Below are 21,930 nucleotides of genomic sequence, written 5' to 3'. Positions count from 1 at the left end.
GGCCTTAAACTGGCTGCGAAAATCTCTACAGTCAATAATCTTTTGATCTGTACACGACTCATCGTGATGCTCATCTGAAAATAAATTCACCAAAGAATCCACTATGTCTCACTATTAACCATCAGCAATCTCCTCTTGTCAGCGTCACGCCAGCGGATTCAAGATGGTAAAGAAACAAGTAGATTCCAGGATCCCAGCACTTATCTCCAACGGTGTACAGGAGAAACAACGTAGTTTCTTTTTCATTGTTGGAGACAAGGCCAAATATCAATTACCCAACTTACACTTGTTGATGATGAAGGCCGATTTAAAAATGAATAAGTCTATTTTGTGGGCTTATAAGAAGGACTTGTTGGGGTTCACATCTCACAGAAAGAATAGAGAAATGAAAATCAAAAAGGACGTTAAAAGAGGAATCAGAGAAGCCAATGATCAAGATCCCTTTGAAGCATTTATATCTCAAAAGATTGATTACGTTTACTATAAACATACAGAGAGAGTCTTGGGTAGAACATATGGGATGTGTATATTACAAGACTTTGAAGCCATTACTCCTAACTTATTGGCTAGAACTATTGAAACTGTTCAAGGTGGGGGGATTGTGGTTTTACTCTTGAAATCTATGACTTCCTTGAAACAATTATACACCATGACTATGGATATCCATTCTCGATACAGAACAGAGGCTCATACTGATGTAGTGGCCAGATTCAATGAAAGATTCTTGTTGTCCTTGGGATCTTGTGAAACCTGTTTGGTTGTAGATGATGAGTTGAATGTATTACCTATTTCCGGTGGTAAACATGTTAAGGCATTACCTAGAAATAGAGATGAAGATTTGACTCCTAAGGAAATAGAATTGAGAGAATTGAAGGAAAGTCTTGTTGACGTTCAACCTGCTGGTGATTTGGTTGCCCTTGCAAAGACCATAAATCAAGCACAAGCTATATTAACATTTATTGATGTTATCTCCGAAAAATCCTTAAAGAGTACGGTTACTTTGACGGCTGGTAGAGGTAGAGGTAAATCCGCAGCTTTGGGTATTGCTATTGCTGCCGCCATTTCTCTGGGATATTCCAACATCTTTGTTACATCACCATCTCCAGAAAACTTGAAGACCTTGTTTGAGTTCATCTTCAAAGGGTTCGATGCTCTTGGGTATTCAAATAATCTGGATTACGATATTATTCAATCCACAAACCCTGATTTCAACAAGGCCATTGTTAGAGTTGATGTTAGAAGAGACCATCGTCAAACAATTCAATATATTTCTCCCAATGATCACCATGTTTTGGGTCAAGCAGAATTAGTTATCATTGATGAAGCTGCTGCCATCCCCTTGCCCGTGGTCAAGAAGTTGATGGGCCCATATTTGGTGTTCATGGCCTCCACCATTAATGGGTATGAAGGTACTGGTAGATCATTGTCTTTGAAGCTTATTCAACAATTGAGAGATCAATCCAGAGATAATAGTATTAACTCCAACACTAAAGTTGTTTCCAGAGACTCTTCAAATGATAATGGAGATCATATGGGAGGAAGAACTCTTAGGGAAGTTGTTTTGGACGAGCCAATTAGATATGCTCCTGGTGATCCAGTTGAAAAGTGGTTGAACAAATTATTGTGCTTGGATGCTAAATTAACTAAGAACGCTAAGTTTGCTACCAAGGGTACCCCACATCCTTCCCAGTGTAATTTATTCTACGTTAACAGAGATACTTTATTCTCGTATCATCCAGTTTCTGAAGCATTCTTGCAAAAGATGATGGCCTTATATGTTGCTTCTCATTACAAGAATTCTCCGAACGATTTACAACTTATGAGTGATGCTCCAGCTCATCAGTTATTTGTGTTATTACCACCCATTGAGCCTGGTGATAATAGAATTCCGGACCCCTTATGTGTTGTTCAAGTTGCATTGGAAGGTGAAATCTCCAAGGAAAGCGTACGGAACTCGCTCAGTAGAGGTCAAAGAGCTGGTGGTGATTTGATTCCATGGCTAGTGTCTCAACAATTCCAAGATGAAGACTTTGCTTCCTTATCTGGTGCCAGAGTCGTGAGAATCGCCACAAACCCTGAATACTCGGGTATGGGGTACGGGTCCAGAGCGTTGGAACTTTTGCAAGATTATTACGAGGGTAAGTTCACCGATATTAGTGAGTCTACTTCGGTGGAGGACCATACACTTGCTAGAGTCTCAGATAAGGAATTAAGTAGGGCATCTTTGAAGGACGAAGTCAAGTTGAGAGATGCAAAGAGTTTACCTCCATTGTTATTAAAGTTGAACGAGAAGGCTCCATACTTTTTGCATTACTTGGGTGTCTCCTATGGGTTAACACCTCAATTGCTTAAATTCTGGAAGAGAGCTGGTTATGTTCCTGTTTACTTAAGACAAACCCCTAATGATTTAACTGGTGAGCATACCGCAGTTATGTTGAACGTCTTACCTAATGCTGTTGGCACTTGGTTGCAAGAGTTCTCCAAAGATTTCCACAAAAGGTTCTTATCATTGATGTCATATGAATTCCGGAAGTTCCCTGCTGTGCAAGCTTTGAATATCATCGGAGCTGCTGAATCTGGTGAAGGTGCCAATAATAGCAATTTCAAGACTAAACAATTGACTAAAGCTGGCTTAGATGAAATCTTAACACCCTTTGACTTGAAGAGGTTGGACAAATATGCCAAAAACTTATTGGATTACCACGTTATATTGGATATGATTCCGTTAATTGCAACGTTATACTTCACTAAGGCTACCCGGGAAGAAGTTACTTTATCTTCAGTGCAATCAGCCATTTTATTGGCCATAGGTTTGCAACATAAGGACATGGATCAAATTGCAAAGGAACTTAATTTACAATCAAACCAAGCCATGGCCATGTTCCATAAAATTGTTATAAAGTTCTCCAATTACTTCAATCAAGTGTTGAGTAAGTCCATTGAGGATTCACTACCAGCCATTCAGGATGATAATCTTAAGGAAATGAATGGTGAATACGAACATGTTGATTATGAACATGTTGCTGGAGAATTAGAACAAGATTTGGAACAGGCAGGTAACGAAGCATTGAGCGAAATGAAGGTTAAGCAAAGAGAGTTGATCAACGCTCTTGACTTGGATAAATATGCCATAGCCGATAACGAAGATTGGGAACAGGCAGAAAAGTCTGTAGCCAAAGCAGCAAAGTCTAAAGGAGTTGTTAGTATCAAGAACAAGGGACAAAAGAGGAAGCAAGGAGATTCAGCAACCACTATATTCGAACAAGAAATGAAGAGTGTTTCCAAGAAATCCAAAAAGTCAAAGAAATAATTAGGAGATTAGCTTAATTTTGTTATTATAGTTTGCAACGACCACTGAACCATATCTTCTAAAGATAAACTATCATCATTTTTAAATTCTTGTAGTTGTAAAGTTTCTTTAGCATAGTCAGTAAGTTCTTGATCCACATCTTCATTGATAAAGAGATATTTATGCGTCTTGACATAACCAGGCCACACTAATCTATCAAAATACCCTGGAGGATCAACCCACACCCCAACATCAGTGTTATACCCATGACGATGTTCTCGTCTATACTTTAATGTTTCATATGGAGCATGGAAGAAAAACCGAATGTCGAAAAGTTCCGTTATCTTAGGATCATGGTACAACATAAACCCATCCACAAGCACAAAGATCGTCTCCTCATCATGATTGAAAAGAGTTGGATATTGATTCAATAACGTCTTGAACTTTAATTGACCCTTTAAATCTAATTTGAGTGGCGTGTCGCCTTCTAAAGAGTCTATCTGTATATTTAAGCCTTTACCTGTTCTTAAACCGTCTATATATGTCTTAAACTTATTAAAGTCTATGGCTTCAGGTACATCCCAATTCTGTTCCTTGACTTCTTCGTCATAGGGTATCAAGTCGCTGGGTAGATAGAAATCATCTAAATGAACCAATAATGATTTCGGTAGAATTGTTTGAAGTGCTTTGGCCGCAGTGGTTTTGCCACTTGATGATGGTCCCCCGAATGCAATCAATAGTACCTTCAGTAGTGAAGTCGTCATGGGAATTAGCCGCTGAAGTTGTGTTTAGTAATGTGATCTAAATCTGTCTAAGGATGTTCCCAATTGGGGTGCAGCTATCAAACTTTAACTTTGATTAGAAAGTTTGATTTGTAGTTTATCCCCAAAGGGGCTAAACGACATTTTGCTCCTGCGACATTTTGCCAGACCATGCACACTACCCTGTATAGAGTATACAGTGCCTACACAAATGTTGAATCTTGATGCTGCCGCTAATAAAATTACATACTAAATTTCTTTATTATGTACCTCAATGCATAAGTCTTTTAACAATGGAAAAATCATCTCGCGAGATTGGCTCAATAAAAGACGGGTCTAATTTCATGTTCATCCCCTCTGTAACTATATTCGGTCGGTTTGAGCGGAAATTACTTCGTCAAATGGTATAATCCCCCTTGCATTATAATAGAATCTGATACCGGGTTTCCTTCCGTGGAATTATATATACAGCGTATAGAGGGGATTATATTGCACCTACACGGAAGTTGGAGATAGTTCACAATCGTGGACGGAAGCAAGAGTATGCTACAGTGTACTACTGAAATTTCATACTAATAATAATAATAATAATAATAATAATAATAATAATAATAATAATAATAATAATAATAATAATAATAATAGTAATAATAATAATAGTGATCATAATTGCTAGAGAAGGAACAGCTATTATTTATAACCCTAGAATAAATAACTTAGACATCGTTGCATGAATATGTTTATTATACATTAAAATTCTTGGTTGTGTCATTTCTACCACTACATACTCGTTGTTTCACTTCTTGCTAACACACCCACCAATGATCTAATTTTCAACAATGAAAAAGCTTGAATCATTACTCTACACTTACGGCTTGTACAGTCTCGTGTTTTTTCCCCATTGAAGAAATAACTCGCACAGACAATGCATTCAGTATCCACATTCCCCTTCATCTGTAGTAACCTTAGTCCACAAGTTGCAAAATGCGAAATTCCCAAATTGAGATAAAGATGGGGTTGCAGGCTAGGAACACTTCCTAAAAGGGAAAGTCGTTCAACTATTGGTGAATAATGATCTTCGATACGATGATGAAGGGCCCTCAAACCGTGAAAGGAGATATGCTTCTTGAGTTTGGATGTGGAGGTCATATATAGGGTGGGGGTTCCTGCAATGTTAAAATTTTGGCACAGATGGAGGGGTTTCGTACTATTAGTTTGTATTGGTGTTAAGTTATAGTTATACCTTCAATCATCTTCATCTTCATCTTCATTCAACCAACCAAGTTTTATAAAGCTTCTTATTTAGACTTTTATAACTGTCACCATCACCACTACTGCTTCTGGATGCAGTTTAATGCTTTGGTTGAATGTCAATTATAAGTTCTTATTATTACATTGTTCTTTTGTCTATGATCTGCCGTAGCTCTTGAGAGCCCCGTTAAAGTGTTGTCCCTAGTCAGTCTAATGAGCCCTGAATCCCATGATGGAGCTTCAAATCTACCCCAGGCTCATCCGGAACATTCTCTGGAAGATTCATCTGTTCTCCAAGGGATTCATGTTAACCCGGATACTAAGAAATTGGTGCTTCCTCCGTTAACTGGTTTAACGAAATCAATAAGCTCTTTGGGTTCTTGTTCCATAGATTCTAGAAGTGGTTCAACTTCTCGAGGTGCAACAATAGCTGTACCTGATGATGTTGTTAATGTCGACAAATCTCTAGCTGAATCTCCAAATACAACTTCAACTCTTGCATCGTTACCTAGTGTCACCAATACAAGTGAAACTGTCACTTCAAGTGCAAGTCCTAGAGCCATTACATGTGATACCAAGCAGTTTCCAGATGTTGCGCAGAAACTGACGACGTCTGGGCCTACTCCTCCTGAAAGTTCATCTCCTCGTGATAATAATACAACTCCCCAAACAACAATTGCAAGTACATCTACAACAGCTACCAGTGAACATAATACTGAAGTAAAAAAATGTAGCTTTAATAGCATGGTTTCAAAGGTTTTGGGTATGGAAGCTAATGAACTGCTTCATTGGCCATGTACTTCAGAAACTTTAAATGAACTTCTTCGATTGAAAATAGAACAGGAAAGAACAAAACAAGAACAATTGAGAGGTGAACACAGTAAAGTAACAGTTGACTTTTTAAAGCTTGCACAATCATTAAACTTACCAATGGAATTGATTTCCTATATGATATCTCCTGCCAATGGAGTTGAAGAAAATCGATATCAAGCTACTCATAGTGAACCTCAAGATGTGTTTTCTAAATTGAGATCACGTTTGACTGAGTTGGAAACCTATTATTCGGCTAATGGGAATCGTCTCAAGAGGAAACACGGTGATGGTCATGGTTACCTACATCATGATACCGCTGACACTTTACGAAGTCATTTCATCTCGCCTTTAAGGTCTCCAGATTCTCTGCCCCATACCATGCATCGACGGATATTGTCAGAAAGCAGTGAAAACTCTGCTACCCATGCCTCAGGAAGCAATGATGATAGAGGGTCTCCACAACAGCAAGTCACTAAAGCAATTCCTAGCTCTGGTCTGCCATCTACCCAACCTCCTCAAACAGAGGGGGATTTACAACAGCATCATCATGCTAAAGGTGTGATAATTCTGCATCCTTCGCAACTGCAACAACAGCATGTTCCAGGTTATCCCTATCCGCCATACCCCATGTATTACCAAGGACCTCCACCTCCTCCCATTCATGTTCCACCAGGAACTTCTAATGAAACCATGGGAAGTTCTTCCAAAGATAATTCGTCTAATTATGGACATAATTATCCTGGAGCAGCTCTATACCCTGGAGGTCCCTACGGAATACCCTCAGCTTCCAACCCCAATCCTCATCAGTCACAATATTATCCCCAACAACAACAACAACAACAACAACAACAGCCGTTATCTTACTTTGTTCAAGGGAACCAAGTGGTTTGTGTACCAGATCAACAGGAACCACACATTATTAGACGAAGTTCCAGTTCCCTCCAGCCTTTACCAAAGAAAGTGAAGCATTCCCATAAAAATAACAACATAAACTTTATGATCACAACACCTAAGAACCCTCCGGCAAGGAAGTACAATAATCCAAAGAACTCTTCTACTTGAGGGGTTTGGATTTATTCTTATATTTTTCAGTTCTTATGTCATATTGGTTATAGTTTATTTCACTAAGGTGAACTAGTGAATGGGAATTTTGAGTGCGATTTATTGTATGATTCCACTTCATATATTACTTTCGTTGATTACTGTTTCTACAAGCATTGATATCTTTATACATTATAGAATTACAATCTATATGTATATCTTTCTACATATATATATATTTAACTTTTACTAGTGAATCTTTTGCAACCAAATGATTAAAAAGTACGGATGCACATGAACGCTCATTGGTAGCGCCAATATTATAGAGTAGTTCATTTCAATTTGCATATGTAGAAGAAAGGCATAGGTTATGATTACTAGTTCTATCTAGCTACATATTTCTCTCTCTCTTTAATGGCAATTATCATGTGGGCATTTTCTTCAATCAGAATAAGGATATTCTTATACGATGAACTGGTAGCGTCGCTAGATATCTCCGTATACGATAATTAATTTTCAGAGGGAGGGGAAGGGTAAAAGAGGAGAATTTTTAATTCGATCGCCAATTGTGAAGCTTATTATAGAACCAAAAACTACACAAACACAATCCAACAAGGAGACAAGGAGGAGAAGAGATGTGTGGCGAAGGCTGCGATGCTGTATTTGGACGACGGAAACGAGGTATTTACAATTTGACACGAACTTAATGCTTCCCCTATCTTTCGAAACAACGTACAACAACAATTTCTGTTGGCTTCTGCCATAAGTTTATTGGCGTATCATTAAAATTAGTAAGGTGTTGTTATTTTATGACAGTACTATTTATGATAGTAACTCCGTACAATGCTCCTTATTACTCCATTCACCCTCCATTTAAGCCCACCCTTAATCTTTTAGCAATATAGGGTGACAGTAATCACACGCAAATTGCTTTCCTCTGCTGTCCTAAATTCTATTTAAAAAATAAAAACAGGAGGCAAGTTTTTCCATGGCTGTACGAGGGAGTTTTTCCGAAAGTTCCAGCTCAATCCTATTACTTGTTTTGGTTTGGGAAACGTTTCTATTTCTGTTTGTTGTGTCGTACAAAAGCAACTATTAGAAAAAACCCCTCCCTCGCACCCCTCTGTCTATATACGGCTTATAACAACGGTGCTACCAGTTTGGCTTCTCCTCTTTTACTTCCTGATCCTGTGTGCGTTTAATAATATTTAAACACCCAAAGATCCTCCTGTCACTTCATTCCATTCGCTTATCTTCTTCTTCTTCTTGTTGTTTATCTATATCAAATTTATTTTGATTACGATACTACATTAACCTATTCACTTTTATCTATTCAATGTTCAAACAATTCCTTCGGTCACTTGGCAGATCACCTGCCTTAAAAGCCACTAGCATTGTTCCACTGGGAACCTCAATTCCTGTGGAATCAATTGGTGGCGCCATAAAGTTTTACCATTATCCCAGCTCTCAAGCTTCAGGTCAATTATTGAACAAATTGAAGTCATTAAGTAAATTGCCTATTCGTAACGCTACTAACGATACGGCTACTGATAAGTTTGGTCTTAATGTTGTGACCAATTCTCGTTTATCTTATGAAGATTACAGGTATATCTTTGATGAATGTATTAACGTTCATCCCGGTAATAAACTGATTCTTGCAAAGATTCTTCCACATGGTCCTTGTTCCCGTTCTTATGACTTGGAACCAGCTTTGGATAGACAATTTTTTGATGAACAAAATGTTATCAGGGGACCTTTGGTGATTGATTATCATAATTCTTTAATTGCTAATGATGATGAATCTTTAGACAGAATTATGCAACACTATTTATCATGTGGAATGCAAAGACTGCCTACAGCTCAAGCTGCTCCCGCTTCCCTTGGTGATCATCAATGGGCTGCGGCCTTGCAAGAGTCACTTCGTGATTTGAAAACATCAGGGTCAAAACCCGTGCACCCTCATGTTGCAGAATATGCTGATTTATTTTGAGCAACCACTTTTACATGTGGTTTTGGGATTTAAGGGTTTTCATCAAGTTTGATGATTTTTCCCAGCACAGAACGCTGCTTTATGTTTGCGATTTGTTGCTGTTGTGAGCATTATAGAAGAGATTTAATTTACAGTTTTGGGTTTTATAGAGGTTGAATATTAATAATAGTATAATAATAAGTATAATACACCGTGTTGTAATTGTATCCTTGTCCCACCGGATTAATACGAACTTTATCTTTGTGGCTAAAATCGTTATCATTATCTTATATATAGGATTTAGTTCTAGATTTTCCTCGCCACAAAAAAAGGAGGGACACTAAGACACATTATTGAGCATAACACAAAGTTGAGGGGGGTAATCTTCTTTTCTTATTGAGCTTATCTCTATCACCTAATCTAATTTTTCCCTCGTGGTTCGCCTCAAAGCGAAAAATGGCGCGGATTCAAAAGAATCCTGTTTGGAAGTAAACTTGGGGCAAAATCAGGGTCAAAAAACTACTCCGATACCGGGAATCGAACCCGGAACTGCTCTGTGAGAGAGAACCGTGCTAGCCGTTACACTATATCGGACACAGATAGGCAAATAGAAGCACCTTGTAGTGTAATCTTGTAGTGTAGTACACAAACCACTTTTCACGTGGCAACACTAATGTACTCCTGAAATTCGGTCATATAAAGGGATGCGTATTGTTCCGATATATATGGAAATAAAAAAAGGCTAGCCATTACCATCCAATAGCCAAATGTGAAAATTCTGCTTATTGCTGAATGTAATTGTAATAAGTTTAGTTGTCTTGTTTATGGCAATTGAACACCCGTGAGTCAACTTTGAAATCTCCGGAGTTCTGATTATTGCAACTTCTTTACATGCAATTGTAATACCACTTTCAATACAAATCCAGTCGCCACAGCACACATACTTAACACCTACGGACGAAAATGTGTTAATTAGTAATACGGGGTTCCACAATACAGTACCGGAGATAATACCTTACTCGAACTCAAATTATGTAATTCAGTACAATAGGACCCAAATTCTGAAAAAAAACAACGGTTATTTTCCTGTGTATAATTGATCTCGGCTACTTGACTTCCTATTATGGCAACTGTTATATCCGTGATGAGCTGTATTGGCTACTTCGGGGCTCTAGAAGTCCGGCCTAAGTTTCATCGAACTATAGCAGACAAACTATCCTGCCAATATAAATATCTGACGAAATAAACTTTTAATTACATTTGTTTTAGACCTTATCTATCAGTCTAATATCTAATAACTCAATTACTTCAACTCAATACTAATATTAGAATAATGTCTACTACTGTCTTAGTTTCTGGTGCCAGTGGATTTATCGCCCAACATGTTGTCAAGGCTTTACTTGATAAAAACTATAACGTTGTTGGAACTGTAAGATCTGCTGCCAAAGGTGATAACTTGGTTGAATTGTTTGCGGATAAAAAGTTTTCCTACGAAATTGTTGCTGATATCGGTGCTGAAGGTGCCTTTGACCAAGCATTAAAAAATCATCCAGAAGTTACTGTTTTCTTACACACAGCTTCTCCATTCCACTTTCAGGTCACTGATATTGAAAAAGAGTTATTATTGCCTGCTATTAACGGTACTAAGAATGCCTTATCCTCTATTAAGAAATACGGTCCACAAGTCACAAATGTTGTGGTTACGTCATCTTACGCTGCTATGTTCACTTTCAGCAGAGAGGGAGATAACACTTTGGTGAATTCCGAGGAATCCTGGAACCCAGTTACTTGGGAAGAGAGTCTTGCAAATCCATTGATTGGGTATTGTGCTTCTAAGGCTTTTGCTGAAAAGGCCGCTTGGGAATTCCTTGAAAAGGAAAAGCCTAACTTCAAGTTAACTACTGTTAACCCATCATATGTCTTTGGTCCTCAAGCCTTTGCCTCTTCAATTGGGGATCTGATTAACACTTCTTCCGAAATCCTTTATTCTTTCTTGAAATTGAAGGCCGGTGACGATGTTCCAGAACATATGGGTAAGTTTGCTGATGTTAGAGACGTGGCTGATGCTCATTTGGTTGCCTTTGAAAAGCCTGAAGCCGCTGGTCAAAGGTTATTGTTGAGCAGTGAATCATTTGTCACACAATCAATCTTGAACATTTTGAACGAAGAGTTTCCTTCTCTCCGTGGAAAGATCCCAGTTGGTGCTCCAGAAACCGTTGAGGAACAATTGGTTTCAAGTTCCAAGATTGATAACGAAAAGACCAGAGACTTGATAGGTAAGCCCTTAATCGGCCTTAGAGAATCTGTCGTAGACTCTATTGAGCAAATTCTTTCTGTTAAGAAGAACCTTCATGATTAATGAGATTAGAACTATGGATAATCAATTTAAAGTTTCAATCATTGATATAATTTGTAGATACTTATCTAAAGAGCATGCTTAGTTTGTGCATTTTGCGGTATTAATTTCGGACTTACTGTTTAGGAAACGTTACCCATTTTTTGCAGCATGTTATTGCGACAATCTTACTGTAAAGGGAAGATTGTTGCTAAAACAACAGCAACACATTTGGAGCTTTGAGAACCCCTATGCCCATCACCACTACATTAATGGATAAACTCAAGATCTTACTACGTATCACACAATAATGGCATACAGCAGGTCTTTTAACGGCGTAGTTATGCTCAACTATTGACATACCCTCAATATACCTACAATCTCACCATTTATTTGAAAGAGTTCTCGATCAATAGTGATTGTGTCATGTAAGTGAGCGTACTATTCCCATGTAAATGCATGTGTTTAGTTCCCCACAGAAATGAGTCAATGCATTATTGTTCGAAGTGTGTTTCCTAAATCTGTCAATGTATGGGAAAAGTTTCCTAAAACTGCAGGCTTCCCAGGACTATGGCTCTGATTCTCTATCAAACACCATACTATAAATACCCTTCAAATCAGCGCATCTACATAATGCCATTCAGCTTGTACTCATCACCACTTTCATAATGAAGCAATTCAATATTGAAGAAACGTTGAACCAGTTAACTGATTTGGAAAAAGCTCAACTTTTGGCTGGAAGAGATAGATGGCACACAACTCCCATTCCTAGATTGAACATTCCTTCTGTTCGTTTAACAGATGGACCCAATGGTCTACGTGGTGTTCATTTCTTCCCTGGAATCAAGTCCGCCTGTTTCCCCTGTGGAACTTGCTTGGGATCCACTTGGAACCCTGACTTGATGGAAGATGTGGGTAAGCTCATGGCCGTTGAAGCGTACGATAAAAATGCCCATGTTATTCTTGGACCCACTGTCAATATCCAGAGGGGTCCCAATGGTGGTAGAGGTTTTGAATCATTTTCTGAAGATCCTCTTCTCAGTGGGAACATTGCTCGGGGAGTGATTGAAGGTATTCAATCTGGAGGTGTTGGTGCGTGTCTTAAGCATTTTATTTGTAACGATATGGAAGACGAACGGTTCAAGGTCAATGTAAATGTAAATGAAAGATCATTGAGAGAAATTTATGCTCTCCCCTTTGAAATTCCTATCAAACATGAAAATGAACTTGCAAGACCAATTTCTGTCATGTCATCATATAATAAAGTGAATGGGCAACATGCTTCGTCCAATTATGAACTTTTGACTAAGCTTTTGCGTGAAAATTGGGGGTTTAAGGGAACAGTGATGTCTGATTGGTACGGAACATACGACTTGAAGACTTCTATTGAGGCGGGTTTGGAGCTTGAAATGCCTGGACCTCCAAAAATTAGGAAACCTGAACAAATTGTTATCCAAGCAAACACAAATGAACTACATCAACTGTTTATTGATGACAGAGTTCGGTCAATGTTGAAGTTTATTAATTGGGCCATTGCTTCCGAAATCCCTTTTGAAGGACCGGAGAGTGAAACCAATAATACTCCGGAAACCGCAGCCAAACTCCGGAAATATGCTGAAGAAGGTATTGTACTTTTGAAAAACGATGGAGGATTACTACCCTTGAATAAGGACTCGGGTAAACTGATTGCCGTGATTGGACCAAATGCAAAGAATACAGCTATTCATGGAGGAGGCTCGGCATCTGTTACTGCTTACCATTACGATACCCCATTTCTGGCCATTAGTACCAAACTCGGAAAAGAGCCCACCTTTTCCGTCGGAGTTCACTCGCATAAATTTACCCCAGAAATGTCGCGTTTCCTTCGTATACCTGAGGACAAGTCAAACGGCTTTAAGGCTAAAGTATACTTAGAACCACCCACCGCCAAGTTTAGAACATTGATAGACGAGTTTAAATTAACCTCACCAACATATATTCGGTTGCCCGACTATGCCAATCCGCTGATCCCCGAGAATAATTTGTATTACATTGACTTTGAGGCGGATTTTGTACCTGACGAAACCGGAGATTATGAGTTCGGGGTTACGTGTGTAGGTACGGCTCAACTCTTTGTCAACAACCAGTTAGTAGTAGATAACAAGACTACCCAAAAACAAGGAACATCGTTCTACAATACAGGAACAGAAGAAGTTATTGGGAAAGTGTACTTGGAGAGAGGGAAGTCGTATCCCTTCAAGGTTGAGTTTGGTAGTGGTCCTACATCGCTTTTGGAACGAAGAACCGATTCTCTCAGTGATAAAGGTGGAGCATTAGCCTTTGGAGCCATTAAGGCCATCAGTAACGCCGAAAAAGAGATTGTGGATGCAGTTGAAGTGGCTAGGACTCACGACATAGTCATTGCAGTGGTTGGACTCTCAAAGGAATGGGAATCTGAAGGCTACGATAGAACTACCATGGACTTACCCGGTCTTACTTACAAGTTGATTGAAGAAGTGGCTAAAGTCAATAAGAATTTAATTGTGGTTAATCAGTCAGGTACGCCAGTGAACTTACCTTTCATCAATGACGTCCCAGTGTTTATTCAAAGTTGGTTCAGTGGTAGCGAGGGTGCCAATGCACTTGCTAACATTCTTTTCGGAGATGTTTCCCCTCTGGGAAAGTTGTCCTTGACGTTTCCCAAACGGTTACAAGACAACCCAGCATACTTGAACTTTAAGTCCGACAGAGGTCAAGTCTATTATGGTGAGGGTGTGTTTGTTGGTTACCGGTGGTATGAAGCTACGGAGAAGGACGTGATGTTCCCCTTTGGGTTTGGGTTGTCTTATTCGACATTTGAGTTCTCTGATTTGGCAGTGACTATAACCACAACTGACAAAAAACTTAAGGTATCGTTACAAATTGAAAATAAAGGAGGAATAGATGCTCAAGAGGTGGTTCAAGTGTATGTTTCCCAGAAGAAAACTACAGTTAGTAGACCCCCAAAGGAGTTGAAATCTTTTACAAAGGTTTTTTTGAAACAAGGTGAAACGCAACGTGTTGAATTGCAATTGGATACAGGCAGAGCAACTGCCTTCTGGGATGAATATTATCATCAATGGTGTTCTGAAAAGGGTGAGTACGACATTCTTGTTGGTAACAGTAGTGACAATATCTTGCTCAGTGAAACCATCACTCTTGAACACACAACTCATTTTGATTAAATAATCTTCATAGTACTTAAAAGCCCATTCTCTTGATAACGTATTCTTGTGCCATGACACCGAAAGTTAAACGTAAGCCATCTTTGATCCAATCATTGACCCATTCACGAGGATCAATGCCTTCAAGCTGTTCAAATTCGTTACCAATATTTCCATTAAGCCATTTGAACCATTTATATGGGAAAGCCTGGGTCTTGGACCGAATGGTAATACTATTGGAAATATCTCTCATCATCACAATAAATGAGAACGACTCGTTGTTCAATGCATCGATGATAACTTCATCGTTAGTTTCTTCCTCATCATTTTTCACCGGAGGTTTATCTTCCAATCTTGTGGTCACAGGTTGGATAGCAACAAATATGTCTGATCTGCTGATTTTGAAATCATCTTGTTCACCACCGCCTTCTGTAGATTCTGACTCTGCTGCGTGTGCAGCCTTTTCTTCCTTCAACTTCTTATTCGTTTTGAGAATCTCCTTCATGGAAGACTCCAAATTAGCATTACATAATTTTTCACCGTCAATCAACTTCCCAAAGAACATGGCATCAGCATTGCTCTCCGGATTTCTATTGTGGTTACTACCCACATTCACAGCAATGTCACCTTCAACTTGACTCATTGCCAGAGAGAAACTATCATAGACCAAACTGGTCAAATAGTCCAAATCATCAGTGAAGTCGTACGTGAGATGTATATCCAAGAGCTCATCGTTCTCTTTAATTAACCCATTAGCAAACTTCAGAATCAAGTTGCCGATTTCCACTTTATGGTTTTCCAGTAAATACTGCTGTCTCTTTTGGTTCAATTGGTTGGTTGTTTCTGAAGCCAATTGGAAAGTCGTTTCACCAACCTTTTCAGCTTTAGACGCCATCGTAGTCCAGAACGACAGAATCGTATCTGAGCCTTCTTTGCTCCACCATGAAGAAAGCGAAGCAATAGGATCAATAGCAAGTTCATCATTACCAGACTCTGTTCTCAGCTCTTGTACTTGTGCTTGTGGTGGTGGTGGTGTTACTGGTTCTGCTACTGCTACATTAGACACTCCTTCAGCCTTCTTAATTCTGTTGGTACCACTGGTGCTCCCTCCAAGCTTAGGAGTTCCTAATCGAGGTGTACTGGCAGTAGAACTCATCAGTTTCTTTTCTTCCACATTATTAACACTACCATTGTTCTTCTTGGGCTCAAACTTTGTAGTAGGAGTCTTTGATTGTTGTTCCAATTCTTCTAAGAAATCAAACAACTCTTCATCCTTCTTTCCTCCTTTCTTATCCCCGCCAGTTGTCTTAGCTCCAGCGCTATTTCCGCTTCCACTCACAGGCTTGGTGTCAGGTAACGAGTTGATGAAGTCCAACACGTCATCTGCTTCTGTCTTTTCCAGCATGATTATTTTTGAGTGTTATGTCTAAGTATATATATGTTGACACGCTAGGGTTAAGTTACTCTTTACGGCTGCATACTTTCTCACTAACAGTCGTGTACAACTCAATAAAACCGAGTAGAACTGAACCAAGTGCCTTTGAATGACTGACAGATGTTTTAGCAGTTATAAGCAGTTACTTCTTCTTCTCCACTACGATGCATCCCCAGTTAGATAAGACCAGATTTGAGCCCTGTGAAAAGCTCATGGACGCCCTTGAAGAGTGCCACAACCAAGAGTTTCTCAAACAGAGTCTCGGGCTTTGCAACTTTGAAAAGGACGAATTAGCAAAGTGCTTGCACTACACACGGGTGAATGACTCCAAAGAGAGAATCAAAATAGCCCGGGAACGGAGCAAGCTTAAAGAGGAGACCCAGAAACAAAGACACGAAGAGTTGTATGGTAAAGACGGCTATTTGAAGAAGATGATTGAACAAGAAGCTGCAAAGAAGTTGGCTAAAGAGGGCAAGTAACAGCGAGCATACTCCATGTCCATACATCTACATTAATCCATGTATCTACACATTTATCCCATGTATATAGTAATAGATATATCTAATCTTGACGAGTTCTTAATACTCTCTTGACTACCCTATCTTTAGTAATCACATACACCACGCATCCCCAACCAGATAATGCATCTCTATCAACGGCATTCAACAAGGCCTGTGAAATAGTTTCAAACAAATCTTCGGGCTCCAAATTAGGTTCATAAAGGGATTCACACATCCCATACAATTGATCACTGGCGGTACCACTAACGATGAAATCTTTAGCAAAATCAATACACCCAATCAAATCAAATCCGCATATAAATGGCTTATCGGTCTTAGAATCTAACCCTGCAACAATAGGACCAATGAAATAAGGCCCAAATCTCTTCTCATACAATGTAGAGCTAACCAAGTTGGCAAAAGTTTGGGGTTCAATGGATCTTTCCTCTCTTAACTTATACAAATTCGTCTTTAATCGGAACACTTGCGATAATGTAGTCACATCAGATGCCAATCCAGTCAATCCTAAAAACGTCTTATCTCCAAATTGAAACACCTTTTCAAAATTGTTACTAACCCCTAAACTTTGGTTCCCCAATCTTAAGTCACTGGCAATGGCCACACAATCTTTACCAACCATTGCAACGGCTGCACCTCCATTGATAGAACTGGGATCAGACATTATTATTATTAGTAGAACGTATATGTAATGTATATGTATGAGTATGTATATGTATGTCGACTGCTTTGTGGTGCGGGAATAGGGTACCACTTATATAGTATACCTTGATTGCTTGTTGGTAGTTTGTATGCGACTCAACGCTTGCCACCTTAAAAAAAAGACGACTAATCAACAAAGTCGTGCACTGGATAATAATACAGTAGTCGTTATTCAAAAGTTATCAATAGGGCAACTTAGGGCTACTACTACTACTACTGCTCCTAGTCCTAATACTACCACTGTTAATCTTGTTACAACTTTTTCCCATATTCTGCTTCCCATATACCAATTTTCTGCAAACAGTTATTCAATTAATATTACTATAAACTAAGGTTTTAAACCTTGAGAATCCTATATAATACAATTCCATAATGGAATACTTAATAAAACATAATAATAATCCCAAATTTTAGTTGCTGGATACAGGAGCACTAGTGCCAACATTAACAATGTGCACTGTAGGTGATACCTTGGCCTTAACAATTTCAGAAACCTTTTCAATCTTAGTTTCTGGTGAAGCAACAACTTCTAAATTAGTAGCACTATCGCCGAACGCTTCATGAGCCTCAACGACCAAAACAGTACTAGCAATGCCTTTAGAAGCATTGCTTTGGCTTGTAGTGTTCATCATAGTAGTGTTGTTCATCTCATCATCTTCAGGTTCTTCTTCTTCTTGAATGGTGTTAGTACTGAAACTATGAGTGATGGTCTTGGCTGGTGTGTTGCTATCTCCACCAGCAATACCAGCAGTACCAGCATCACCGCCACCTGCAGAAGCTGGTTCAACTGGTGAGGCACCCCCGGACTTTAAGAGTTGAGAAACGGGACTTTCAATATCTTGAAACTCAGAAAACGCAAACGTTTTAGGCGACTTAACAAGATGGAAGGGAACATCGTCTTCATTGGTTGGTTGGATATCCAAGTTTTCAGGTGGTGGGACCTTAAGTTTAGTCAATTCAACAATGTTCTGTAAAGATTTACTTGACTCATATGATGGGATCTTCTTATCTAAGTCCTTTAAACTAGAGAATAATTGATGAATCTCCTTCTTCACCAATTTGGTCAAGTCATCTTCATCTTCAGCAACTAATGTTGGTGAATTATTGTTTGCAGCCTTGGCTACAGATTTATTATCAGAACCTTCATATCCTTCTGAATTTAATGTCTGATCCAATTCCTGTAACCGGTCCTCTTCTTCCAAGTCAAAACGTAACTGCAAACCGAACCCTAAAATGATTAAATAATGCTTATATTTTTTTAATTCGTTTCGGTACTCAACTATCTTTGCGTTGTAGTTGTTAATGATCTTAGTATAATTAGAACAACTATACTTTTTAATTGGGAAGTTATCATTAAATCGTTCTCTTAAAATAGCAAAGTCATGGTATAGCTTCTTCAAATGGTTGTAATACCTCAAAGTCTTGACAAATTGCTTCATCATACCAAAATGATCTCCCTTGATATCTGGAGATTGTCCACTAACAACATAATTTGAAAGATAAACTCCTTTGATAGTTGGCTCCCATTTCTCAATAGTCTTAATCCTCTTGAATTGTTCGCGAGTCTGAATTAACCGGTCAAGGTCGTTCCAGCCGTATTCAATAGAAGAAACACTCTCTTCCAAGGTAGGAATAGCAGTTATTTTGGATGCCCAGAAGTTACAAGTATTAACAAACTCTAAGGCGATTTCACGAGTTCCAGCCTCGAAAAGAAACTTCTTAGGCTTTTTCTTGGATACCTTGGGGAATGTTAGGGACCAAAGCACCATATTCGAATCAGCTCCTTGAGTGTTTTCCAATTTCTCCACTTGAGAGAAAGTGGAACACAAATTGTAAACACCAATGTTTGCGGCATTCTTTAACCAATTACCATCTCCAACAGCACCTGTACTGTTGTCTGCAATGTTCTCTTCATCAGCCATATTGACATCTTCATCAAGAATGAAATTATCCAACAATTTCCGACCTCCAAGACGACTTTGATGATTGGATTGCACCTTCTTCTTGATCTTCTTCAAGTTCTTTTGATACTTCTTGATGATCTTAGGATCAAAGGAATATAATGAAAGCTGACCTTTCGAAACAACAACAAACTGTTCAGTGAATTTTGTAGGAAGTAGACCCAAGTTTTCAGAAGAAGCATTAATTTCGCCACTTTTGGCTCCACTCTTCTTAAAGAAGGAAAAGAATCGTCCACTGCTTGCTGATGATGAAACACTTCCATTGGTCAGCTCAACAGAAGAACTCAAACCGTCACCCAAACTACTATTATCATCGTGGTCATTGTTGATCACTTTCAACTTCATTAAACCTTCCTTCAAATAAGGTGCACCTTGTAATTCTAATGTCAAGTCATAATAATCTTGATAGTCATCGACATTAAATTCTTCGATGTTTTGTTCAGGTTCAAATTGATTACCTAAATTGATGTCAGCAGTGTCCAATGAGATCATTGATAAAGTATCGTCATTATATGACACCAGTGATTCATTGGAAACTATGCTGGCACGAGAAACACGTTTGTTCAACACACCTTGAACCGAATGAGTAGCAGTTGAAACAACGCCATTAGGTTGCGAGTTTCCATGTGTTCCATGGTTGGAGGATTGAGAGCTTCGACGACGGTGGTGTCCATTACCAGAGTTCAATATGATTTCATTGATGTTGATATTATTCTGTTGGGAGCGATTATCAACCAGACAAGCTCTTGCTGTACGAATAGAGCTGGCCGCAGTGGATACACGGGACCCATTGCCATTACGATAAAGACTGTTCTGGTCTGAGATTAATGCTCTGGTAAACCCAACCCGCTTATTGCGTGGTTTATGAGAAACAGAAGTCATGTGAGAGACCTGTGATTGATTTGAAGCGCATCTATTCATTTGCAATGATGGCCGTCTTGGACCTGATTCACTGGACCACGCCGAAGAGGCGGACATTTGTCTTGAAATGAGGTTGGGTGGAATAGCGTTCGAAGAGTGAAGCGGACCATCATCTTGATACTGCTGTTCTAATTGATCGTCCAATTCTTCTGGTACTGTAGTAGAATCACTTCCTCCGTTACCATTCAGTGAAACCTTTTCGATTTCATGGCTATTTGTGTTGCCAATAGTTTCAGAACTATCATTATTCGGAGAAGCATTCCATGACTCCTTAGGTGGGTCTGGGAAAGTACCAGGGATCACGTGTTGATGAGTTCCATCTGGGGTATCGAGCATCTGCAACTGCAGCTGTTGTTGTTGGTTGTGTGCCTTTCTGGTACTTGCAGGCGTCATTCTGGTGGTAGGTGACGCAGGTAAAGGTGGATGAGGTTTGTTCTTAGTAGTAGAGGTAGAAGTCGTACCGGAAGAAGAGCCTGCACCATTTGAAGATCTATACTCATGACTACTACTGTGGGAAGATATCATTGAGTTTCTGAATTGTTTATTGCGTTTAGATTCTCGTTTCAAATGCAATTCATTCTTGGCCAACGATTCATAGTACTTGGACAACTCACCTTCAATCATGATTCTTTGTTTCAAGTCCAAGGGTTTGGAAGATTTGGAATTCTGTTGTAGAAACGTTGAGAAGGTGTTTCTAATGTAATCTGCTTGACTGATTTTTGACTTCTTGGTGACTTCGGAGTTGTGCAACGTCGTGTTCAATAAGATCAAGCTATAAATGACAATGTAAATCTTTTCAAAGTCTTGAGTTTGAAAGACGTTTTTGGGATGTTGTTTCAAGTACGATTTGGTGAAACTTGAAAGGATTCTATCAATTTCTTGGGACTCCCCTTTTAAATATAACTTGGAACAAAGAGTTCTTGTTGATTTTAACAAGTTCGAATTCCATTTGAAAAGGTCCATGTAATGCATTCTAATGATAGATGATTCTTCATCATTGGCAGCAATGAACTGAGTATATTCTTCCGGTTGGATCGACACAAACTCTTCGTTGAATAACTTTCGGGCGATTTCAGGATACCTAACGGTGGAAGCTTCTGAGTTAGCAGGCGATGGAGCTTCTAAAAAGTATTCCATTAATGAGCTGTTACGGGATCCAGCATGTGAATGTGACGACGAGTTATGGTGAAATGTTTGAATATACTCCTGAGGTGTTGTTGGGGCTTGAGTAGATAAGTTAGTAGTCTTTCTCTTTGGAGGAGTCAGAAATTCTGGAGGGGTTGACTGTTGTTGTTGATCCATTAATGTTGATGAATCACCTTTGTTATTGGTGGGGGTAGGTTCATGAATGGAATTGGCTGTGCCTTCGCTGGTATCTATATCATCCTGAGACGACATAACAGTAGCTTCATTCAGCACCAGATGGAGTGATTCCTGAGGTTCTGATTTGGACCCACCATTTTCTTGTGAAACTAATTGGGAATCTTCAAGGGGGTGGGTCAACACAGAAACAATAATATCATTATTATTTTCATTACCGCCACCACCACCACCAGAGATTACTTCTGTATGGGCCATGATTTCTGGGTACAAGGTAATGATCTTAGTTTCGTTTCAGACACCAGGGAGAACGCGATACGGTTTTATAAATGGAATCAAGTGTAAGCGAATTTGGTACACCAGAGGTGAAGGGCTTTAAATGATTCGAGCTGGGGATTTAGACGAGCGATGCGGAAAAACGTTACCAATTAG

General features: G+C 39.1%; 10 protein-coding genes and 1 non-coding gene across 11 annotated transcripts; 6 read left to right on the top strand and 5 right to left on the bottom strand.

Moving 5' to 3' along the window:
• Positions 1–163: 163 nt before the first annotated feature.
• Positions 164–3,310, top strand: KRE33 (ribosome biosynthesis protein; the record flags this gene model as incomplete). The annotated part of the gene is made up of 1 exon (XM_043194762.1): positions 164–3,310. The coding sequence occupies one exon, from the start codon at positions 164–166 to the stop codon at positions 3,308–3,310; it is 3,147 nt and encodes a 1,048-aa protein (XP_043050513.1).
• Positions 3,311–3,318: 8 nt separating this feature from the next.
• NRK1 (ribosylnicotinamide kinase) lies at positions 3,319–4,053 on the bottom strand (the record flags this gene model as incomplete). Its single annotated transcript, XM_043194761.1, has 1 exon — positions 3,319–4,053. The coding sequence occupies one exon, from the start codon at positions 4,051–4,053 to the stop codon at positions 3,319–3,321; it is 735 nt and encodes a 244-aa protein (XP_043050512.1).
• Positions 4,054–5,061: 1,008 nt separating this feature from the next.
• Positions 5,062–7,176, top strand: KQ657_004075 (uncharacterized protein; the record flags this gene model as incomplete). Its single annotated transcript, XM_043194760.1, has 2 exons — positions 5,062–5,066; positions 5,520–7,176. The coding sequence occupies 2 exons, from the start codon at positions 5,062–5,064 to the stop codon at positions 7,174–7,176; spliced, it is 1,662 nt and encodes a 553-aa protein (XP_043050511.1).
• Positions 7,177–8,491: 1,315 nt separating this feature from the next.
• On the top strand, positions 8,492–9,145 carry KQ657_004074 (uncharacterized protein; the record flags this gene model as incomplete). The annotated part of the gene is made up of 1 exon (XM_043194759.1): positions 8,492–9,145. One exon carries the CDS (start codon positions 8,492–8,494, stop codon positions 9,143–9,145), a length of 654 nt encoding a protein of 217 aa, XP_043050510.1.
• Positions 9,146–9,646: 501 nt separating this feature from the next.
• On the bottom strand, positions 9,647–9,718 carry KQ657_004073. Its single transcript has one exon. It is a non-coding gene; the product is annotated as a tRNA-Glu (tRNA).
• A 739-nt stretch (positions 9,719–10,457) lies between these two features.
• Positions 10,458–11,483, top strand: GRE2_5 (SDR family oxidoreductase; the record flags this gene model as incomplete). The annotated part of the gene is made up of 1 exon (XM_043194758.1): positions 10,458–11,483. One exon carries the CDS (start codon positions 10,458–10,460, stop codon positions 11,481–11,483), a length of 1,026 nt encoding a protein of 341 aa, XP_043050509.1.
• Positions 11,484–12,127: 644 nt separating this feature from the next.
• On the top strand, positions 12,128–14,662 carry KQ657_004071 (uncharacterized protein; the record flags this gene model as incomplete). Its single annotated transcript, XM_043194757.1, has 1 exon — positions 12,128–14,662. One exon carries the CDS (start codon positions 12,128–12,130, stop codon positions 14,660–14,662), a length of 2,535 nt encoding a protein of 844 aa, XP_043050508.1.
• Positions 14,663–14,678: 16 nt separating this feature from the next.
• KQ657_004070 (uncharacterized protein) lies at positions 14,679–16,046 on the bottom strand (the record flags this gene model as incomplete). The annotated part of the gene is made up of 1 exon (XM_043194756.1): positions 14,679–16,046. The coding sequence occupies one exon, from the start codon at positions 16,044–16,046 to the stop codon at positions 14,679–14,681; it is 1,368 nt and encodes a 455-aa protein (XP_043050507.1).
• A 194-nt stretch (positions 16,047–16,240) lies between these two features.
• KQ657_004069 (uncharacterized protein) lies at positions 16,241–16,555 on the top strand (the record flags this gene model as incomplete). The annotated part of the gene is made up of 1 exon (XM_043194755.1): positions 16,241–16,555. The coding sequence occupies one exon, from the start codon at positions 16,241–16,243 to the stop codon at positions 16,553–16,555; it is 315 nt and encodes a 104-aa protein (XP_043050506.1).
• An 82-nt stretch (positions 16,556–16,637) lies between these two features.
• Positions 16,638–17,258, bottom strand: PUP3 (proteasome core particle subunit beta 3; the record flags this gene model as incomplete). The annotated part of the gene is made up of 1 exon (XM_043194754.1): positions 16,638–17,258. One exon carries the CDS (start codon positions 17,256–17,258, stop codon positions 16,638–16,640), a length of 621 nt encoding a protein of 206 aa, XP_043050505.1.
• Positions 17,259–17,706: 448 nt separating this feature from the next.
• Positions 17,707–21,756, bottom strand: YEL1 (Arf family guanine nucleotide exchange factor; the record flags this gene model as incomplete). Its single annotated transcript, XM_043194753.1, has 1 exon — positions 17,707–21,756. The coding sequence occupies one exon, from the start codon at positions 21,754–21,756 to the stop codon at positions 17,707–17,709; it is 4,050 nt and encodes a 1,349-aa protein (XP_043050504.1).
• Between the last annotated feature and the right edge of the window lie 174 nt (positions 21,757–21,930).

The sequence above is a fragment of the Scheffersomyces spartinae genome (assembly GCF_019049425.1).
Source record: "Scheffersomyces spartinae strain ARV_011 chromosome Unknown scaffold_5, whole genome shotgun sequence".
In the NCBI taxonomy this organism is placed as follows: domain Eukaryota; kingdom Fungi; phylum Ascomycota; class Pichiomycetes; order Serinales; family Debaryomycetaceae; genus Lizanozyma; species Lizanozyma spartinae.
This window is presented reverse-complemented; position numbering and strand designations above follow the sequence as displayed.